This window comes from Fusarium sambucinum, chromosome III (assembly GCF_050947815.1).
Source record: "Fusarium sambucinum isolate potato_lamoka chromosome III, whole genome shotgun sequence".
Taxonomy (NCBI): domain Eukaryota; kingdom Fungi; phylum Ascomycota; class Sordariomycetes; order Hypocreales; family Nectriaceae; genus Fusarium; species Fusarium sambucinum.
Window position 1 is genome coordinate 3763145 of NC_139292.1, and position 20600 is coordinate 3783744.

The window sequence follows — 20600 nt, forward strand, 5'->3', positions numbered from 1 at the left end:
GCAGACGGACTCGGTGGACTGTATCCAGGAACGTGACTTGACAATTTCTGCGCTGGTGGCTGCCTCTGATGTGACAAGTTATGATCTATCAGAAACTGTTGGCAAAGTTGGGTCCGATTAAACTTCTACTCAATGCAGCTGAAGCCTTACACAGATTATCCTCGAACTTATGGAGGTATGACGACATGCTAGTTACTGTGACGGGGATGTCATGATGCCAAGCAAGGTCGAATGTTCCTCGGTATAAGGAAAGACTCAACTATATATCATGAGGATCATCTCATCGTTACCCCGGATCATCAGGTCGATCAATACCAACTCTAATAACCAATTCAAACATGGCTCATAGAATGAGCTGGCGAGCCACAGTGGCTGCAATTCTTACCATCACTCCAACACCAACCCATTCTGCCCCATGTGATGCCCAGCGTACTGGCATGCTATATGCCGGAGGCTGTCCTCTACCGGGCGTGTGCAGCTGGGGGACTTGCAACACTGTCACTATTGAACTCGACCCTTACAACTGCGGAAAGCGTAACAACTCCTGCGAACCTGGGCAGCTTTGTGTTGCCGGTGGATGTTACTCCCTTGATCTTGGACCAAGCCCACAGAACTGTTCCGCAGACTGTCAACCTGGTCAATGGTGTGATAGTGGCAACTGTGCGCCTATCGAGTTGACGACCAACTCTCGTCGTTGCGGTAGCAATAGCACAGAATGTGACCCAGGATCACTGTGCGTCAACGATGTATGCCAAAAGATCGACATCGGCTCAGATCCAACGTCTTGCGGGGCTTCCAACCAAACCTGCAGCTCTGGAAACTGGTGTCTTGATGGTACCTGTGTCCCCTTTATCCTCGGAACCAAGGTCCAGTCCTGTAAAAGGACTAGCGAATGTCCCTTCGGCGCTTCATGTCGTGGTGGCTTCTGTCGCCAAATCTCCATCTCTGCCGATACATACAATTGTGGTCAAGGTGCTTCGAAGAACTGCACCGCCGGTCAACTTTGTATTTCTGGGCAATGCCAATCGTTGAACATCACCACTGAGGCTGAAACCAAGAGTTGCGGTTCTTCTACACAAGGCTGTGATCCTGGTTCATACTGCTCAAAAGACACATGTTTACCCCTGTCCGTCTCGATTGACTCCTCACAATGTGGCAGTAGCTCATCACCTTGCAAGGGCGGCCAGATTTGCGTCTCTGGCCAATGCATCAGCAATTTGATTGACCAAACAAACACTCCAAGAGTCGCTTGTGGTTCTGGGTCTGGAGGACCTGGAGCACGTACTCCTGGCGGAGCTCAGAATGCAGACGACAGTTCTCAAGGAGGAACGAGTGGTGGAAACGGTAGCAGTACCGGAGACCCAAATCAGACAGAAGCTTCTGCTGATAACGAAAGCCCAAGCGGGGACGATTCGGGAGACTCGTCCACTGATGATGGAGCGACTTCAGCTCGACTGCAAGGAAGCTCCAATAGCGGTACGGGTGCGAACAATCCAAATTCTGACTCTAGTTCTGGAAATGATGGACAGAATGAAGATGCCTCTTCCGGCCAGAGCGACTCTCAAGGACAGAATGGCGCAAACAGTCCAGATGCACCCACTTCTACCTGTACTCCGGCATGCACTGGAAACTCTGTCTGCATTAATAGTCAATGTTCTAGTGTCCAGAGCTCTTCTGCTTGCGGTGCCTCGTCCAGCCGTCTTCTTCGCTTGCTGAAGCGCCAAGCGACAGCGTGCCAACCAGGCTTTTCTTGTATCAACAACGAGTGTGTCGCCACGACAGGACCAGTGAACTGTGGTGCATCAGGAGTCAACTGCCCACTCAATTACGCTTGCATACAAAACTCTTGTGTGGCACTTGACGACCCATCCTCTTGTGGTGGTGACGTCTGTAGCAGTGGCGAGATTTGCTTGGGAAATGTATGTACACCAAACGCTGCTTTGGCTAGCTGCAACAACGTGTCTTGCGCCACTGGAGAAACGTGTCAGAATGGATCTTGTGTTGCTATCGGTAATGCCGGTTCTGGAGGTACTACCAATCCCCAGGTACCTGGTTCAAACGGTGACACCACCAACACCAATGGTGATGGTGCTTCATCTGGTGAAGGGGCCAATGCAAATCCAGGCGGGGGCCAAGGAAGTGGTGTCTCTGCAGACCCGGAGTCGCAAACCGGACAAGGTCAAGGCTCAGGAGGAGACACTCCAAGCTCCGGAACTGCCTCATCACCAGGGAACGGCTCTGGATCAAACAGTGACAATGGATCTGGTAGTGGAACCAACTCTGGTACTGATTCAACTCCAGAAAATGGTTCAGGCGACGAGTCTACTTCTGATGGCGGTGCCAGTGGCAACTCAGGTAACGGATCGAATGACGGCAGCGGATCGAATGACGGCAGCGGATCCGGAGCAAATTCGGACTCAGGCTCAGACTCGGGAGATGACTTGACAGGATCGCCGTCAGGCAATGGTTCGGGTTCTGGCAGCAGCAGCGACGGCAATGCTGGTACTGAGCCAGACACAGGATCTGGTGCAGGCAGCGGAACAGGTGGAAATGGCAACAACTCTGGGACTGACCCAGTAACTGGTTCACCTGCTGGTAACGGATCCGGCGCCGGCTCTAACACGGGAGATGATGATGATTCGGATGGAAATGATGGCAATCCTGGAACAGACCCCGTCACTGGCTCACCTGCTGGGAATGGATCAAGCTCGGGTTCTGATGATGGCTCTGATGATGGCTCTGATGCTAACTCTGGGGATGGCGATGATGGAACTAGTGACAATTCTGGTACAGATCCTATCACCGGTTCACCGTCTGGGAATAGCTCTGGATCTGGAGACAGCAATGATCCAGATGCTAGCAGCACGACTTCGGATGGTGCTAGTACGGGTCCCGCAAGCAGTACGACTACTTCAGGAACTGGCTCAACCCAGAGTGATGGTTCTGATGGAGACGATCCTGGAGACAACAGCACCGAAGACGGTGGCGCTGGAGGTAGTGTCTCACAGACTGCACCACCGCCTAACCTTACCGGAGAACCTCAAGGAAATGGTTCAGGCGGTGATGACAACTCTGACACAAGTGACTTGGAACCATCTAGCACAGAAGAAGACTCTGGTCCTGTAGAGTCGAATGGTGCATCACCATCCGCAGGTGATGGTTCTGGAACAGCAGATCCCACGGATGACCTACCACAAAGTTCAATCCTATCTGAAGGTGCACCTATTGTCAACCCCGATCCAACTTCAACGATGTCATCAATAGAGGCCACTAGTACTAGTGCCGGACTTACTGGAGTTCCTCAGGGTAATCCATCAAGTCGAGATTCTGGAGATAATGGCTCGTCAACTACAGAAGTCAACAGCGACAGCAGTGGCTCAGAATCCTCACCCGCAGCTAGTAGCGATGGAGATGGGCTGCCAACTCAGGAATCCGGAACAGATGGGTCTTTACCTACTTCTACAGTGGATGGTACAGATCCTGAAGGCCAGACAACCACAACCGGCAATCTACCCTCCGAGACTGGCTCTGTCCCGTGTACTGTGGATGGGGATTGTATTGGACTTTCTGCCGGGCTATGTGCACTCTCTGATACAGCTTGTGTTTGCCTCGATTCTATTTGTCAACCAGACCCTGATGTTAGGAGTTCCTCTGGCAGCTCAGGTCAAGAAGCTGAGACCACTGGAGCATCTGGTGCTGAGACAACTGGAGCCGAGACAACCGATATTGAGCCAACCAACGGACAGTCCCCAACAGTCACAGATCCTGGCTCTTCACCCACCGACGGATCCCTGACGCCATGTTCAGAGGATAGCGACTGTATCCTCGATATTGATCTCTGTGTTGTCGCTGGAGTCAACATTTGTGGTTGTGTAAATGGTGTCTGTGTCGAGACCACCGACCCTGATGGCGTTTCCTCATTGTCTGGCAGTTCTACAACAACTTCCCAGACGCAGGACGCAGGCAATCCAGAGCCTACAGATGGCACAGACGTCACAACATGTGCTGAAGATGCCGATTGTGTGGCAAATGCTGCACTGTGTCTTGATGGTCTATTGAACCTTTGCGCTTGTGTTAATGCTGTCTGCGTTTTGGCAACTGCTTCTGGCGGCAACACTGTGTCAGCAACTAGTACGGCTTCTCAGATTCAGGACACAAATGGTTCTACACCTACTGACGGTACTGAAACCACAAGTTGCAACGAAGATGACGACTGTGTTGCCGATACATCATTATGCTTATTAGGTGGACTCAATTTGTGTATCTGTCTGAACGCGGTGTGCGTTCTAGCCAACCCCAGTTCCAGCAACAGTGGAAATGGTGGGGATGGATCAACTGATGGGGATCCAAGCGGGACGAACCAACAAGTTTCCTGCACAACGGACAGTCAGTGTACAGCCGCTCTTGGACTGTCTGTACTGGGTATCTACGCTTGTGTAGACCTTCTTTGTCAGCTTCAACCCACTGCAAGCTCCACGGATGGAAGCCAGTCAGCCTCACAAACAGGAAATGATAGCGAGCCCACGACTGTTGGTGAAGTGGATTGCTCAACAGATTCAGACTGTGTAGCTGCTATCGGCGCTAACGCCTTGGGTGTGTTTGCTTGCATTGATCTCATTTGCCAACAGACTGCAACAGCAACAGGAGCTGTTCCCTCGGCCACCGGAGCTTCTTCTACAAGCAATGCAGTTGACATCGAATGTTCCTCCGATAACGAGTGTGCTATATCGCTTGGTGCTGGAGTTTTGGGCATATTCGCTTGTGTCGACGCGCTTTGCCAACGAGTTTCCAACACTAATACTGGGTTTGCCACTATTACGACTGGCACTACACCTGCCCCAACTGGTGGCTCAAGCGATACAGGCGGCGATAACTCTGTATCCTGCTCTAGTGACTCTGACTGCACAGTGGCAGGCGAGACATGCTCTTCTGGCGTCTGTCGCGCAGCGACTTCAAGCACTGGTAGCGGAAACGATGGATTGTGCGACGACGCTACTGACTGCCTCTTATCAGTCAACCCACTGTGTCTGGCCGGTCTTTGTGTCTGTCTCAATGGCGTCTGCGGCCCTGACTCGAGCCAGATAGACACTTGTACATCAGATGTGGAGTGCGACAGCGGGAAAACGTGCCAGGCAGGTGCGTGTGTCGACGAGGTTACCTGCGAAACGCGACAAGACTGTGTAGTTGGCCTTGATTTATGCACGTCCCTGGGTATTTGTGTGTGTGTTGATGGACTGTGCAGTTTGCTGTAAGAGTTTAGCTTTTATTCTCTATCATGATGGCATACTTATCGCAAGGAATTCGTTTATTTCTATCATAATATTTCGAGTCGCATTTTACATCCAATTCTACTGTATATCATATTTCTAATATTATTTGTATCACAACCAAAATGTTTCTTTTGATGGTGACTTGTTTGTTTGCTCATATAACTAGTATGCTCGTCTATAAAAGGGAGATGGACAATCGAGTCAAGCTTATCCAAAGGAGTTTAAAAGAAACCCAGCGCTGAATCATTGTCGTCTGCCCATTCATAGGTCGGCACCGAAATCCCGGCGTTGGTCATAGACTCGCACCACGTATTGTAACCGCTGATGATGGATGCTGCTTCATTCTCTGCTACATTTGGCATAAATGTCGGGTTTTCGCAGTATGCTCGCGTGCCGTCCTCATTCAAATGAGGCCAGCAAAGTTTCAGCGTAATGTCGCGACACTTGGAGCTGTTGGGGTTAAGCTCGGCCATACCGCCCATGACGGTAAGGGAGGCCTGGATCTGCGAGCGCCAGTCGGGCGCAAGGGCGTGATGGGGGTTTTGTCTTAGGCAGTGTACAGGGATCAAAGTGGCATGGAATAAGAAATACCTGTTTTTGTTAGCAATCTGTTAATGGCAAGTTTGATTCCGAAACTTACAGGATATAGAAAGCAGCCAATCTTGAATGTGTGCGAGATGTCCAGTAACTTTGTATATGCATGACAGACTCCTTGGCTGCGTCAAGACATCTAAATACTGCCAAATTCTCACTGCTGGTCAAATTCTGCTGGGTGTTTTGTGCTGATGATCTTGCCCATCTGACCAAGAAAGGCCGATACATGACGATACGTAGATTTCGGTAACGCCATTCTGAAATACCCATGCCAAGGCCATACTCAGAGTCTGGTGGTGGAACGGTACGGTAGTAGTATGGGACTTGTGCAAGCCAAGAGCCAATGCAAACGTCGTCGAGAGTGATGAGTTCTGTGGCTGATGGGAAGGGGCTGGTTATGAGACGGTTGTAGACTGTCATTGTGCTGAGATGGTAGGCTGATTGGACACGGATGTAGGTGTACATGGTTATACCGTCGACTTCTGGTGGACAGTGTGTTGAATCATGGGTGAGATCCTGAGCATGTTAGTGGTTGGGCTTCCCAGATTGCGACATATACTGACTTTTTCATGTATGTTCTGGGGGAACGCTGTCTCGACACCAGCCTGAGGCCAGTTCAGCGGTCTTCCATACGTGATGGTGGCGCCCACATCAAGTACACACAAACACCACCATATCCTACGCCTTGTCTCACTTTGCAAAGGGGATAAACTATTCCCTTCTAGATCCTTGTGAAGACCCAAACCGATAGCCAGCCTAATAGCTATTCCGCCATAGTTAAACCCAGTATTTGGTTTGTTCCTTTTCTGCATATAGTTTGATGACAAGCTAAACGCCTGAACAAGGGTGAGATTGCCAACCTCGAGATAGTTTGAAAACAGACTCTTTTGCGCTGCTTGAAAGATGGGGAGGTCTGTTGCATCAGCCACATTACTGCTCGCAAAGGATCCCAGCGCTGCGAGGATGTTTGCTAGAGTGTTCCAGTGCCCTTTGTTGGCGCACGGTAATGTCCCTGCGTATTGGGCTCGGAAGGTAGGCTCATGGACAATGGGGAATGTGGGATGGTAGAAAACAAAGAAGGCGTCAATGAGATTTTCGACAGCGACTCTGGTCAGCATAGCCTGTGAGCGGAACCATTGCGAGTGATCTGAGTGCTGCTGGAATAGAGATTCGATCTCGTGGAGCGCAACATCGTTGTCCACCTCTTCACCGTCTGGACGGGCTGATAAGATCTGTCGCAAAAGAGCGGATCCAGACGCAGCTCCATAATAACCTCTCTTCTGGTCCCCGATGGTCAAGGAAGCCATGCCGTCCATGATGGCTTGAGATGGGTTGCCGTCGACGTGATTTGTTATGGACCAGCTAGCAGGATCATAGGTCCCCCACGAGGTTTCCTGCTCGTTCCATTCGAAATCATCGGTCGTAGTTGGAGCAAATTCAAAGGCAGCATCTTGCGAACCAGCCCACAGCCCAGCACTTGCTTCCAATTCGCCGATGGGTGCCAGAAGGAAAGGATCCGCAGTTAGGTTCGCTATGTTGGCTTGACCCGCCAAGTAAAAGCCAGGGTCTGTAGTGGGAGTCGGCAGTTGCATGAGATTGTCTGTTGTTCCTGGAGTGGTAGAAGGCAGGCTGACTAACCCAGGGGTTTGTGCTACTGTTGGTGCTGGTGTTGGTTCCGATATCTGTGGTGTTGGTTCTTGTGCTTTACTTTGAGCTAGTAGTCCTTCTTTGGAGTCTTCCAGCATCTCTGCGATTTGACTGTCGGTGTAGTGGCGCCGAAGGACAGTTTCGGCTTTTTCCAGACGTTCTTCCAAGAGGGTAAGTTGTCTATGTATGAGTGTCAGTGGCTAGCGTTGAGTGAAGCCAAGCCGTTGATCGATAGGAGGCTTATGTAGTATACCTTCTAGTTAACCTTGTTCTACTATGCTTGTCGTATAAACAGTGACGCCTGTACTTTCGACAGATGGTGCAAACGGGCATGACACCGTCGCATTTGACTTTGCGCCTCCGACATTCGCGACATGTTGTAGATTCTTCTGCCGGTGGTGGTTCATTTCTAGGAGTAGCTTGCGCTGGAGCTGGTTTTGTCGTTTTTGATTCCATGAGTTTTGAGATTTAGTTATGCATTGAAAGTCAAAGGTGAAGATGACTTTGGTAGGATTTAAAAGGTACGAATGAGTTGAAGAAATGAGATGACACTCGCCCTTGACCCCTGTTCATCCCCGCAATTGTTCTTGGCCCCCCATATTGAAAATAGTTAGCGTCTTTTCGGCCCGACTTAAACACGAGCTCTTGCTGTAATAGGTTTATAGGGTAACATTGTAGCTGACGGTTACACAACCAGCAGCCAACTGTATAGCTTCATATGTACTCTATATACTCTCATAGTCTTAGTCTTCCTTGTTGATTTCATAGTATCACCCAGAATCCACCAGGAACCACTTATAACAAACTATCCGGATTATCCGCCTCGCAACTGGTGCAATGATACGTCGTACTAAGACACACAAGGACAAATCTGACTGTAACGGTCTCTTGAATCAGGTCGAGTATATTGCTAAAAATGAAAATGGTACATACTGCAGTATATATTATGTCTTATGACCGCCGAAAAGGATGAGCTTCTGTGTTCAAAACATACTGATCCAAGTTAACTAGATCAGGTGGTGAAAATATGAGATAGAAATACTTGAGTGTCTCTGACAACCAGAAACTCTCCATAGAATCTGCTTGCTTTGTATCCACGTTCACAACATCATCAATTGCTGCGTTTCCGTGTGGAGTGGTTGTAAATCGAATAATCGATTGGAACATATCCCAAGCCATGTCCTGCCAAATCGGATCCGCTGTGATGCGGTACATGATGAAGACGCTTTCGATGGCTTCTGGCCGGAGGAGATACCTCGGATCTCGAGCATGTCGAAATCCAGGAGGAATGCCATCCCTTGGCGGGCTCCAGCGCTCCTTGTCGTACACGCACGGTTCTAGACTCGGACAGGCCAAGAGGTTGAAGATCTCAGGCATCATGCCTGTGGGAAATGACTTGTATGCCCAACCGCAACCTCGAGCAAGTCTTTCTCCAATGTTGACATGCTCTTCAATACCCAAAAGCTTGCCACCAAGAGCAAACATACCTCCAGTGAAGCAAGTAAGATGCTGACTCTCAGTGCTCAGTTCTATTCTTTCATGAACACGGACGTCGCCAGAAAACAAGACGTCGTCCTGTCCCGGCAGCATAGGTCGGTACAGCAAATATTTCACCACCACATCCATAGCTGTGCGGTACATGGTGGGGTAATTCTCATCCACGCCACCCAGAAGTGCATGCATCTTAGGCAGGTACTCATAGAGAGAATCGGCCAGTGCTCCTAGGGAGAACGTGTTGTCGTTTGCCTGCTCGTTCTGAAAGTCGAGACTGAGAGGCCACATTCCTGGCAACAGTGTGCTGTTCTGAACTTTGACAAGAAACTGCGTCACACGATCTGTGGCATCGTAGAATTTAGGATCGCCCGTCAGCATTGAAAGCTTGGTAAATTCCATGACTAAGGAACTGGGCGAGGCAGAAGGGTCATGGACTCCCGCAACCTGCTTTCCGCTCCTCGCATCTTCAAAATTGAGCCAGAACCCAGGCAGTCTGTTGGGCGTATCAAAGGCAACATAGAGCATTTCTCCCAGCTCAATAGCTTTCTGCAGCAATACCTTCTCGTGACTTAATTCGTAGGCACCAAGAAGACCACCGAGGTGACGAATTGTCGTTTCGAATAAGTTGACAGCACCTTCATGAGGTTGTCCCCAGTCAAGAGTGGCAGCCGCTTGGGCAGCCTCGCTGAACTCTTCCTTGAGATCCATGATCCATAGCGTATCCAAGGAATCCACCAACGTTGCTGCCCACCCGCCAAAGGTATCTTTACCCTGAGCAGTAAGAGGCGTCAACTCGTCCTTCATCCAGGCATACTGCCTGTATGACCTGTAGCTGCGAAGAAACTCATCGCGGACAGCTTTTTGACGGCTTTTTGTGGCTGATGTCTGACGGAATTTGTTCGCGTCAGCTTGAACACGAGGCAACTGATGAGATTTTTCCGTTGGTAGAGGTTTGATGGTCGAGGGAGGATAATATTGGCGCAGAGTCGACCAGTCAAATGTGCTTGGCACGAATTTCAGTTGTCTCTTTGGCGCTGATGATTTAGACACAGATGATAGATGCCAGAACAGAAAGAAAAAGAGAACTACAGCGACCAGCGCTTTGCGCGATGATAAAGATACTGGACCCGAGAGCCAGATCATGACGTCGAGACTGAGTGTATGATGGAGACTCAGAATTACGACAAAACAAGAGTTGGAGACGCTGAGGATTGTTGATGTTGCTGCCAATAAACGAGATGAAGGGAGAGAAGCAAGATTGCATCAGTCAAAAGAGTTTAGCCGCCGCCGCCGCGGAGTCGGCAAAGAAGACACAGCCAATCATGGGTCAATATTGATCAACCCTTGTCTATATATCCCTGTTGTAACAAGAGACTAAACCAATAGTAGATGTCTACTCTGTACGGATACATCACCTTCATAATAGGAATCTTTATGCTGTTAGTTCTGTGTTGTCAAGAACAAACTGTAAATATAGATCCAATCTGTTGGTTGTGTATAATCAGGCTGGCGGTTAACAAGAATGGTGATTGATATCCCCCATCATGAATTTCACTCAACAAACAATTCCTTTCCTTTATACACAAGCTCGATTCATGATGCGTCGATTGTTGTGTTTCTTATTTGTCGTGGCTGTAAATTGTGCCTCGCATTGTGACACAGAGCCTTTGTCACTTCCTATCCGCGATGTTCAAGTTCTTCCCAATGTCGAAAAGTCTCATGAGAGGAATCCCAGCAACTATTGGTTCACCAAGTCAAAGCATTGTGCTTCTACCCTGGGCGTGAGTCACTTCTCCAAAGAGCATTCGGGACGGACTGTGTTACTAACCTCCAACTTAGAGAGTTGAATAACACTTGGATCTACGATGACCAACCCTACTGCGACAAAACAGTTATATGGAATGACAGAATCTGCGAAATCATAAGAGGTGGACTTTACGACGAGGCAGAGTCTGAATCTTTCACAAAAGCTAGCGATATTGGCGATGCAGGAGGTTCGACAAGTGAAATAGCATTTCAAGGTGCAGAGTCGGGAATAAAGAAACTCGTCGCCACCAGTCTTGCTGGCACCGACAATATCACATTAGAGGGAGCACCAGCAGTTGAAGATCTTCCAATTGGCATACCGCGTCTTAAATGGGATGCCGGCTATACAATGCTCCATTCGCTTGGTCTTGGTTCCAATTCAACATATCTCAACGCTCTTAAAGATGCTGGGAAAATAAGTTCCAGGGTCTGGTCAATCTTTTGGGGAAGGATGTGGGTAAAGACTCCCATTGACGGTTCACTGGTGCTGGGAGGATACGATGAGGAAAAGGTAATTGGAAAGAATTACACGGCACCTCTTGTCTATGACGATTATACAGGCACCGCAGGTTGTTGGACTGGGATGAAGATTACTATATCCGATATCAGAGTCAACTTCCGCGATGGATCTGATGAGAGCATCTTTCCATCCAACACAGCCCTGCCATGTTGCATTGTCCCTCAAAGACAGCTTCTTCTTGAGGCACCTGGTGCATACGTCTCGAGATTTGAAGAGGTGACTGGTAGCAACCACACCGATACTTCGTATGGCCTCCACTGGTCGGCCCGTCTATTTGACGCCGATGATGCGTAAGTTATTATTTATGGTATTGCTATCGCGAAAGTGAAGCTAACAGATCAGGTTTGACGGGGATATCACCTTCCATCTTGACTCTGGTCTTCAAATCCGGGTACCCAATGATCAATACATTGTCCCTTTCGTCGATATTGATAGAAGTGGCGCTCGAGTCACAAAGCCAAAAACAAAAGAGCTCTTGATAAATGGCGTTGCACACCAACCGGCTACCCTCGGCCGATACTTTCTTACTGCCGCATACCTCATGGTGAACCACGATGCAGGAACATTCACTCTCTGGCAAGGTAATCCTACTCAAAGAAGCAAGTTGGTCAAGGTATTCGACCAAGAAACTGCCGATAAATGTGGCAAGGACGCCGCCGGCATAGTGCAGCCAACAGTCAGCGCAACTCCGAAGGAAGAAAAGGAGGAAGAATCAACAGATCAGCCGGAATCATCGTCAACACCCTCGGCAGCGCTCATTGGTGGCGCAGTAGCTGGTGGTGTGGTTGGAGTGGCAGTGATTTGTCTGGGAGTATTCTTCATCTTGAGACAAAGGAGAAAGGCCAGAGCGGAGAAGTCATTTCCGACCAACGTACATGTACGCGATGACAAGGGAGACTTTCAAGCATGGTATCCTCCTCAAGAGATGTCAGGATCCAAACCACTGCCCGCAGAGATACAAGGGCAGTCACATTCTGTATATGAGTTGGATGGTGGTGCACGCAAATCCCGACTACGAGGGGCTTAATTAGATTGTACAATTGCTTAAAATATGTAATTCATGTGTTTCTCTATACTAAGTTTCCCCTGATATCTCATTTCCCTCCTCCTTCTAACACAACCCAAAGCTGATGTCGTGTTTTGTCATAATATAGGACAGTCCTCTCGGCCCAAAGGCTCGTGGATCTGGATCACTCCAAAGTAAATTTACTATCCGTGCTCCTGTCTTGACAGCTCCAGGTGTACGCTCGGCTCTACCAACCAATCCCGCCCGGAAAACCCTAATATGTTGTTCAAGCTGCGCGCAAGAAGCCATGATAACGCCTGGCCAGAGGAGCATACGACGAAAAGGCGAGTTTCCAACAAAAAGAGTATAAAAGGCGGCCATTGTCTTGCCAATTCTCTCATCGAGCTCCATCGCTAGATCAGCATCTGAAAGCATGTCCAGGCAGAAAGCTGAGTGCAGGTACACGATTAGAGCATTCTGGTAAATGGTTATTGAACCGACGCGTCCTTCAACAGGATGAAGACTATTGAGGTCTTCTGCGTGCGGGTCATATGCATCAATCTTTGCTACGAGATACTCGTATCGCTTTCTCAGCTCTGGAGACTCTCCCAAGCCCAACTTTTCCTCTTCTTGACGAGCCTCGACAAGTCGGTGGATCTGTGGTACCATTTCGAATAATGCTTGCCCAAAGCCAAGAAGGAAGCCTCTAGATTCATATCCATCAAGAATGTCGAGAGAATGTACAGAAGGGTCGATTTCCACACTTTCTTGACGAAGCATGTTTCGAGGGGAAAGAGCCAACTTCATTGCGTGGTACGTATACATCTCCAAAAGGAAACCTCGCAGATAGGCAAGCTCATCGTAGGGTTGACATGGAGATGTGAGTGTAGTAATGTATTCGCGACTTGCTTTGAGATGAAGATATATTGAACCTTGTGTATTGCCATGAATATGCTAAGTGGATTCAGTAAGTATGCATTTCAGATCTTGGGGAGGTGAGCGGCTTACATCGTAGATACAGAGCAGTTGCAGAATCAACAGAATCTGCGAAGTTCTGGTCGATGTCGTCTGTTGGATCATGCCAGGGGTCACCTGACCTATCTCGTAAGAGATCAACGTCTGTAGACCTGCCAAAACCTTTGCGTAGTGACCTCTTGTCGCTACCTCCAAGCCACGAACTCTCGAATTGTTGATCAAGAGATGAGCTCCTCCAATAGCTAGTATACAATCCAAGATAAGCTCATTGTTGGAAGCCAATGGAAGTAAATAGTTGACAAAAGGGTTTCCACATTCGCTCGGCCCTCTTGTGAGCATATCAGCCGTGATATCCAGGTACTGCTGATAAAGTGGCTTCGAATTGTCGCTTAGATAGGCCAGATTCCCATACGTGGGGGCGATCCGTATGGATGGCGTCGAAGTGGTGTCCTCTGAAACCGCGCGAACCATGCAAGCACTAGAATTGAGTTGAGAAAAGTGGCTTTCCAAGACACCCTCAGTATGCGAGCCGGGTTGCCCATCTCCCTGATCTCCATTGGGAGTGGGCCAGACACACTCTTGTCTGGTACGAACACAACCTCCGCATATTGGCTTTGCTTCATCACACTTCTTACGTTTCGACCGACAAGTCATGCAGCCATTTTTAGATCGTGGATGATTTCGACGCCATTTAGAAGGAAATGGAGCACCTCGATATGGTAATTGCTGTTGTTGAGTTTCCATTGTGTATGAGTATATAATTTGGTGCATTGATGTAACGAACCGTGGAGATTGAGTCAAGAATAAGTACTCGGGACATGAAAGAGGCAGCTTGACTTGGTTCTCGTAAAAGCCACAAGGCTTAGTTGGATGTAATGCGACTAGAGCTGCAACAAGTCAAGACAGGCAGGGGTTCGTTATCTAAACGCTTATCGCTGAGAGCTGTAAGGCTGAATTCGCTCACCTGACAAGGATCACAGAGTCGTACTGAATCCTTCGTGACTTTGTAGTGCAATAGGGTAATCGTTTCGAACCGCAAGGAAATTATAGGATTCATAAAGCAGATTAGCCATCTTGAATGGGCCGGCTGTAGAAACAGGATTTCTGACCAAGGCTTTGATCAAAGCCACTGCCTAGAGAGGAATCAGAAATAGATTCAATTTGGTGACCTCATGAAAGAAGGTTGTATCGGCGGCCACTAGTCTAAGACAGCAGATGCTAGCCCCAAGGATCTAATAAACGACAAGTAACCTTAAGTATATAACGGGCATCAAAGTGGACTCCTGCAAACAGAAAGTCGGTAATGAAGGAGGCCGTTCAACTTGGTTTTGTATATTTAATCCCATCCTGCTGCTCGATTATGAATATCAGGTCAAAGAATTCTAGTTTGGGAGAGCCAATTTTTTAACATTACCTGCGCATTGCGACAGGACATCTTATTCATCATTGATATCCAACCTATTAAATACGCTTTTCGTCAGAGTAAACACTTAGGCTTTAACTAAATATAAATTCTAGAATCTTTATATTGTTAAAGAAGCTCTATGGCTTATGTTTTCTCGGGGCCAATGTAGTAGAGTCACTGAGTATAAGTCTAGGTTAATGCCTTAATCGGTATAATATATCTATTAAAATATAGCTACCTTATAATAGGTAAATATAAGGCTTATTTTAGTAAAAGGAATAGCCTTTTACTAATAATAAAGTTATATAAGATTAAATAGACTTAATTAAGGTTAATATATTTTATTTACTTAGAAAAAGGGGAAATTATATAGCTATATATTAATTTAAAGAGAATATAATTAATATATATATTAATTTTCTATTTATAATTTAATAATTAAAAATCTTTAAGTTATATTTCTTTAAGGTAATTATAATTATTAATAAATAAGCTAATAATTAATATTTTATAGCTTAATTAATTAAATTATTTTATAATAAAATATTTTTTAATATAAATAAGAATTACCTCTTTATTAACTTAAATAACTAGGATTTTTTTAAATAAGCTTATATTTTAAAGACTTTAAATAAAAAAGTATTTTATTTATATAAATTAAGTAATTTAAGCTAATTTAAAGTCTTATAAATCCTTAAATTAATATAATTAATAATTAAGGTATTTTAATTTAATAATTTATAAGGTAAAAAGGTAAAAGGAATTATATTCTTTATTAATAACCTTATAAAGAATAATAAAGAAACCTATAAGGCTATAATAATAATCTATTAAAGTAACTTTAATTAATATAATAAAGAAGTAAATAGAATTTATAATATACTTAATTAGCTAATTAAAAAGATATACTTATATTATATAGAAATTTACTTTTTAATTATAAATAACTCTATAAAATATAATAATATCTCTCTTTTCTTTTAAAACCTAAAAGCTATATATAGTATTAATAAAGCAATATAATATAAATAAGCTTAAAATAGCTATTTTAAAGTGTTAAAAATATTATAATAAGCTTAAATTAATTAAAAAGATTAAATTATTATATAGGAAAAGGCTATTAAGATTTAAAAGCTTAATACTTAAATATATAGTTTAAAGACCTTTAATATATATTAGATTTCTACTTTAAGTTCTTTTTATAAGTAAAATAGAGTTAAAATAGGGATAAACTTAAAGTAAGAATTTATATACTTTTTATATTTTTAGCTCTATTTAAATAAGAGATTTAAAATAATAAGAAAAAGGTTAAAAAGCTAATTATAAAGTATATAATGAAAAGAAGCTTTAGATTTACTTTTTAAGCTTTACCTTTATAAAAAAGGAAATAAAGTAAATTAATTATAATAAAATTATAAGAAAATTCTATAAAAAAGCCTTAATAGTTTATTAAATTATAAAATAAATATATTTTATATAAAAGGAATTACTTAAACTTTAATATATAATTCTATTAAGTAGCTTTCCTTAAAAATATATTAAAGAAAATCTAAGTATTAAAAAGATAATAGGATTTATTTAATAAAAAACTTAAAAGTAAAAAGGAAATATATAATCTCTTTAAAAAGCTATAATAAAAAGCTATTAAAGAAATAAAAATATTAAAATAATTATTAATAAAACTAATTATAGTTTTTAAAGAGATAATTATTTTCCTTATAATAAATAGTAAATACTTATTAAAGAATTTAATAATTTTAAACTTTAATATTATTATTTATATTTTTAATATAGTTAATTAATTTATTAAATTAAAGAATATAATATAAAGAAAAGAAGTCTTTATAGAATTAAAGTAGCTATTAATTAAAGGTATTAAAATAGTAATTATTAAAGTTTAAAATATATAAAAAAAGCTTTAAATTATTACTTTAAAAGGTATTTCTTATTACTTAAAGATAAGTATTAATTTAATATTCTTTTTATAAATTAAAGTAATTTAACTATTAATAAGATTAATAAAATAACAAAGATATAATTTAATATATAAATAGCTAAGCCTTATATAAGCTAAGCTAGAAATTTAATTAATATATTATTAAATATAATTTTAAAAATATATATTAAGTTACTTTTTATATAAAGTATTATTAATATAACTTATAAACTATAAGAAAGCTATATTATACTCTTATATTTACTTAGTATTATAGACTAGGTTATTTAAGGCTATAAAGCCTTAAATATTTTATTAATTATATCTTTAAAGTAAAGATAAAAGAATTAATAACTATTAAATATAATATATATAGAAAAGTAAAAATAAAATACTAAGAGTATTATAAACTATATAAATATAGCTTAAAACCTAAAGAATAATTTTCCTTTAACTTTTATAATTTCTTAATTAAAATAAATAGTTATATATCCCTAGGTATTTAAACCTATAGAAAGATAAGTTATTACTAAGACTATTAATTTATTAATTAATATAATAAAAACCTATTATTAATACTTAAGAACTTTATATAAATACTTTAAATAATATATAATTTAATAATTTAAATTATTAAAATAAATAATAAGCTTAAAAAGAGTAATTTAAGTAAAAGCTAGCTTATATAAAAGGGTATATAGATTAATAAAAGTATACTATATATTTAATAATAAAATAGCTTTAATAAATATTTTAAAGAAGTAATAAAAAAGAAAGTAAGGCTTTAAAGATAAATAATAATCTTTTAATAGAATTATAGCTTAAAATTATAAGAATAATAGTTTATTTACTTAATTAACTTTATTAAAATTATTAATAGTATAATTATATAAGGATTAAAATAATTATATAATATAGTAAGAGGTTTAATTATATAATTTAATTTAATTAACTATAGTATTAAGTTTTACTTTAATATTTTAACTTTATATTAAACTCTTAACTATATATATAAATTTCTTCCTTTAACTTTAACTTAAATAAAGTTTTCTATTTAAACTACTATAGCTAAATATATAGGAAAACTATTACTTAAAATACTTATATTTATTTTTAATAGTTTAAATAAATACCCTTAATTCTATTAATTATAGCTTATATTAACTTATTATATTATAGAATATAATCTTTCTTATTATAAAGGTATTTCTTTTTTTAATCTTATAATATAATATATAAAGCTATTACTTTTCCTATTAAATTTATTATAAATCTCTTTAAGGGATAAAAATACTAAGGAATTATAAGACCTTATAGTTAAATATAGCTAATATTATATTATTTTTAATTAAAGGTCTTTAGCCTATAGAGATATATTTTAACTTTATTATTATAAAGTTATATAAATCTTAAAATAAGGCTAGGCTAATATATAGTATTTTAATAATCTTATTATATATATAGTATAATTGCCTTATATATTACCTAGCTATAAGGCTATAGTTATAAGGTTAAATAGTATAATAATATAATATTAATATTATAATTATAATCTAGGTTAATTTAATATATTAAATATTAAAGGTAAAATAACTTACTTTTTTATTATTATTCTTACTTTTCTTTATTAATAATTTTATTATATAAAGAAAAAAAAAGTATTTACTATTATCTTATTATTTTATATAGCTTTATTTTAATATAAAGTTTTATTAAAAGCTTATTTAAAAGTATAGCCTTATAGCCTTATAATATTATTAAATTATTAAATATTTACTATTTAAGCTATTTTATTTCTTTATAAAATAATTAAAAGTCTTAAAAATATAAATAGTTTTATTAAGAAAGTTAATTATTAAGAGATATTTAAATTTAATATATTAGGTTTTTAATTTATATAAATTCTTTAGTTTTAAATTTATAAGAAAAACCTTAAAAAGACTTAAGCTTTATAAAATATAAAGTAAAAAATAAAATAAAATAATAAATACTTATATTTTAATATAAGTATTAATTATCTTATCTTATATATTATTATAATATATATATTTCTTATTTATATTAATAAGTAAAAGTAAAAAAAAAGTATTTCTATTAATTATATAATATATAATTAATTTAAGGGATTTATTTATTATAAGTATATTAAAGTATTTTATATTTAAGGTATTTTTAAATTTAATTATATTAAATCTAGCTTAATTTATATTAATCTTAAGTTTAAAGACTTATCTTATAAGAATATATACTTAGCTAATTTTAATAATTAATAGTTTAATAATATTTATATTTAATATTTATTTTTAATATTCTTAATTTAAATACTTATTAATAAAGAAAGTCTTTAATTCTTTTTTATTTTAATAATATAAGTTTATAATTTAATATTTTATTAATTTCTTAATTAATCCTTATATATATTTAAATTCTTTATTATATTTATATAAGAATATCTCTATAGTCTTTATATTTATAAAATATATTTCTAAGTTAAGCTTAAGGCTTAATTTAAGTTAATTTAAATTACCTTTATTTTCTTTCTCTTTAAAATCTCCTTTAAACTTAATAATAAATAAAGTAAATATACCTTTATCCCTATTAAAGTCTTTAATTTATTTCTATTTTTCCTTAGCCTTATAGTTAACTTTAATATTATATTTATATATATAGTATTTAATCTTTCTATATATATAGTATTTATTTCTCTATTTTATACTTATAAATAAATACTTTTAAAGCTATATACTTTTAATATAAGTCTTTTTAAAGTATTAATAATTATAATCTATATATATTATCTCTTTATTAAGTTAACTAGGGATTCCTTAATAAAATATAATAATTCTTATATTAAGTCTATTATTATATATAATAATAAATAAATAAAGTTATAAGCTTAACTACTTAAATATATATATAAATATATAAAATATAAATTTTAATTCTTTAATTCTTTTATATACTTATAAAGTAATTAATATAAATTAATCTTTTATTATAAAGCTTAATTTAAAGGCCTTTTAATATCTTTATAGCTTATTAAATAATATTTATAATATCTTTAAATTACTATTTAATAGATTTTATACTTTTAATAATATAAATAATAATATAATTTAATTAAAATAGTATTATTTCTTATTTATTTTTATATTAAAGTAATTATAAAAGTATTAATATATTTAAGTAAATATTATTACTAGAGTTATATAATATAAATAGTATTTTAATACTTTTCTTTTAAAGACTTATATAAATATAATATAGAATTAATTTTCCTATAAATTATATAATATATATATATTAAGGAAATATTATATTATATTATTTAAAATATTATATAATACTTTAATATAATTTATTTCCTTATTTTATATCTTTATAAATTATATTTATATAAAAAGGGCTAAAGGTATATTTAAGACTTCTCTTAATAGAATTATTTAATAAGGACTTTACTATATAGTTAAGGGATATAGTATTCTTAATAAGTCTCTTCTTTAAGGCTATTTTAATTAAGGAATAATTCTTATAAAGAAATAAGGTTAATTACTAAAGGATTTATAAAAAGGCAATAAGTCTCTTATAAATTAAAAGTTAATTATATTTACTTAAGAGATATATTATTCTTTAACTAGTTTATTTTTAAATCTTAAACTAAAGATAATATAAGTCTAGACTAAGGTAAAGATATTTTATTTTATACTTTTAATTCTTATTTATTAAGTATTTTTTAATAGATTATAATAAATTATTATTAATTTCTATAGAAAAATCCTTTAAAAACTTTATTATTAAAGTTTAAAGGAATTTAAAATTCTTATTACCTTTTTACATTATTAATATACTTTTATTATTAAGAGGAAATTAATAATTACTTTAATAAGATCTTTTTTAATCTAAGCTAAAAGGTTTTCTATAGTAATAAGCTATATAAATACTTAATT

The 20600-nt window shown here is 38.7% G+C and overlaps 5 protein-coding genes across 5 annotated transcripts; 2 read left to right on the forward strand and 3 right to left on the reverse strand.

Annotated features, from left to right (window-relative positions):
* Positions 1-338: 338 nt before the first annotated feature.
* On the forward strand, positions 339-5252 carry FSST1_011421 (uncharacterized protein; the record flags this gene model as incomplete). The annotated part of the gene is made up of 1 exon (XM_083234552.1): positions 339-5252. The coding sequence occupies one exon, from the start codon at positions 339-341 to the stop codon at positions 5250-5252; it is 4914 nt and encodes a 1637-aa protein (XP_083081117.1).
* A 239-nt stretch (positions 5253-5491) lies between these two features.
* On the reverse strand, positions 5492-7918 carry FSST1_011422 (transcription factor domain-containing protein; the record flags this gene model as incomplete). The annotated part of the gene is made up of 4 exons (XM_083234553.1): positions 5492-5861; positions 5911-6380; positions 6428-7671; positions 7777-7918. The coding sequence occupies 4 exons, from the start codon at positions 7916-7918 to the stop codon at positions 5492-5494; spliced, it is 2226 nt and encodes a 741-aa protein (XP_083081118.1).
* A 544-nt stretch (positions 7919-8462) lies between these two features.
* FSST1_011423 (glycoside hydrolase) lies at positions 8463-10148 on the reverse strand (the record flags this gene model as incomplete). Its single annotated transcript, XM_083234555.1, has 1 exon — positions 8463-10148. The coding sequence occupies one exon, from the start codon at positions 10146-10148 to the stop codon at positions 8463-8465; it is 1686 nt and encodes a 561-aa protein (XP_083081119.1).
* A 455-nt stretch (positions 10149-10603) lies between these two features.
* FSST1_011424 (uncharacterized protein) lies at positions 10604-12358 on the forward strand (the record flags this gene model as incomplete). The annotated part of the gene is made up of 4 exons (XM_083234556.1): positions 10604-10639; positions 10701-10786; positions 10845-11621; positions 11674-12358. The coding sequence occupies 4 exons, from the start codon at positions 10604-10606 to the stop codon at positions 12356-12358; spliced, it is 1584 nt and encodes a 527-aa protein (XP_083081120.1).
* An 84-nt stretch (positions 12359-12442) lies between these two features.
* On the reverse strand, positions 12443-14056 carry FSST1_011425 (transcription factor domain-containing protein; the record flags this gene model as incomplete). Its single annotated transcript, XM_083234557.1, has 2 exons — positions 12443-13291; positions 13346-14056. 2 exons carry the CDS (start codon positions 14054-14056, stop codon positions 12443-12445), a joined length of 1560 nt encoding a protein of 519 aa, XP_083081121.1.
* Between the last annotated feature and the right edge of the window lie 6544 nt (positions 14057-20600).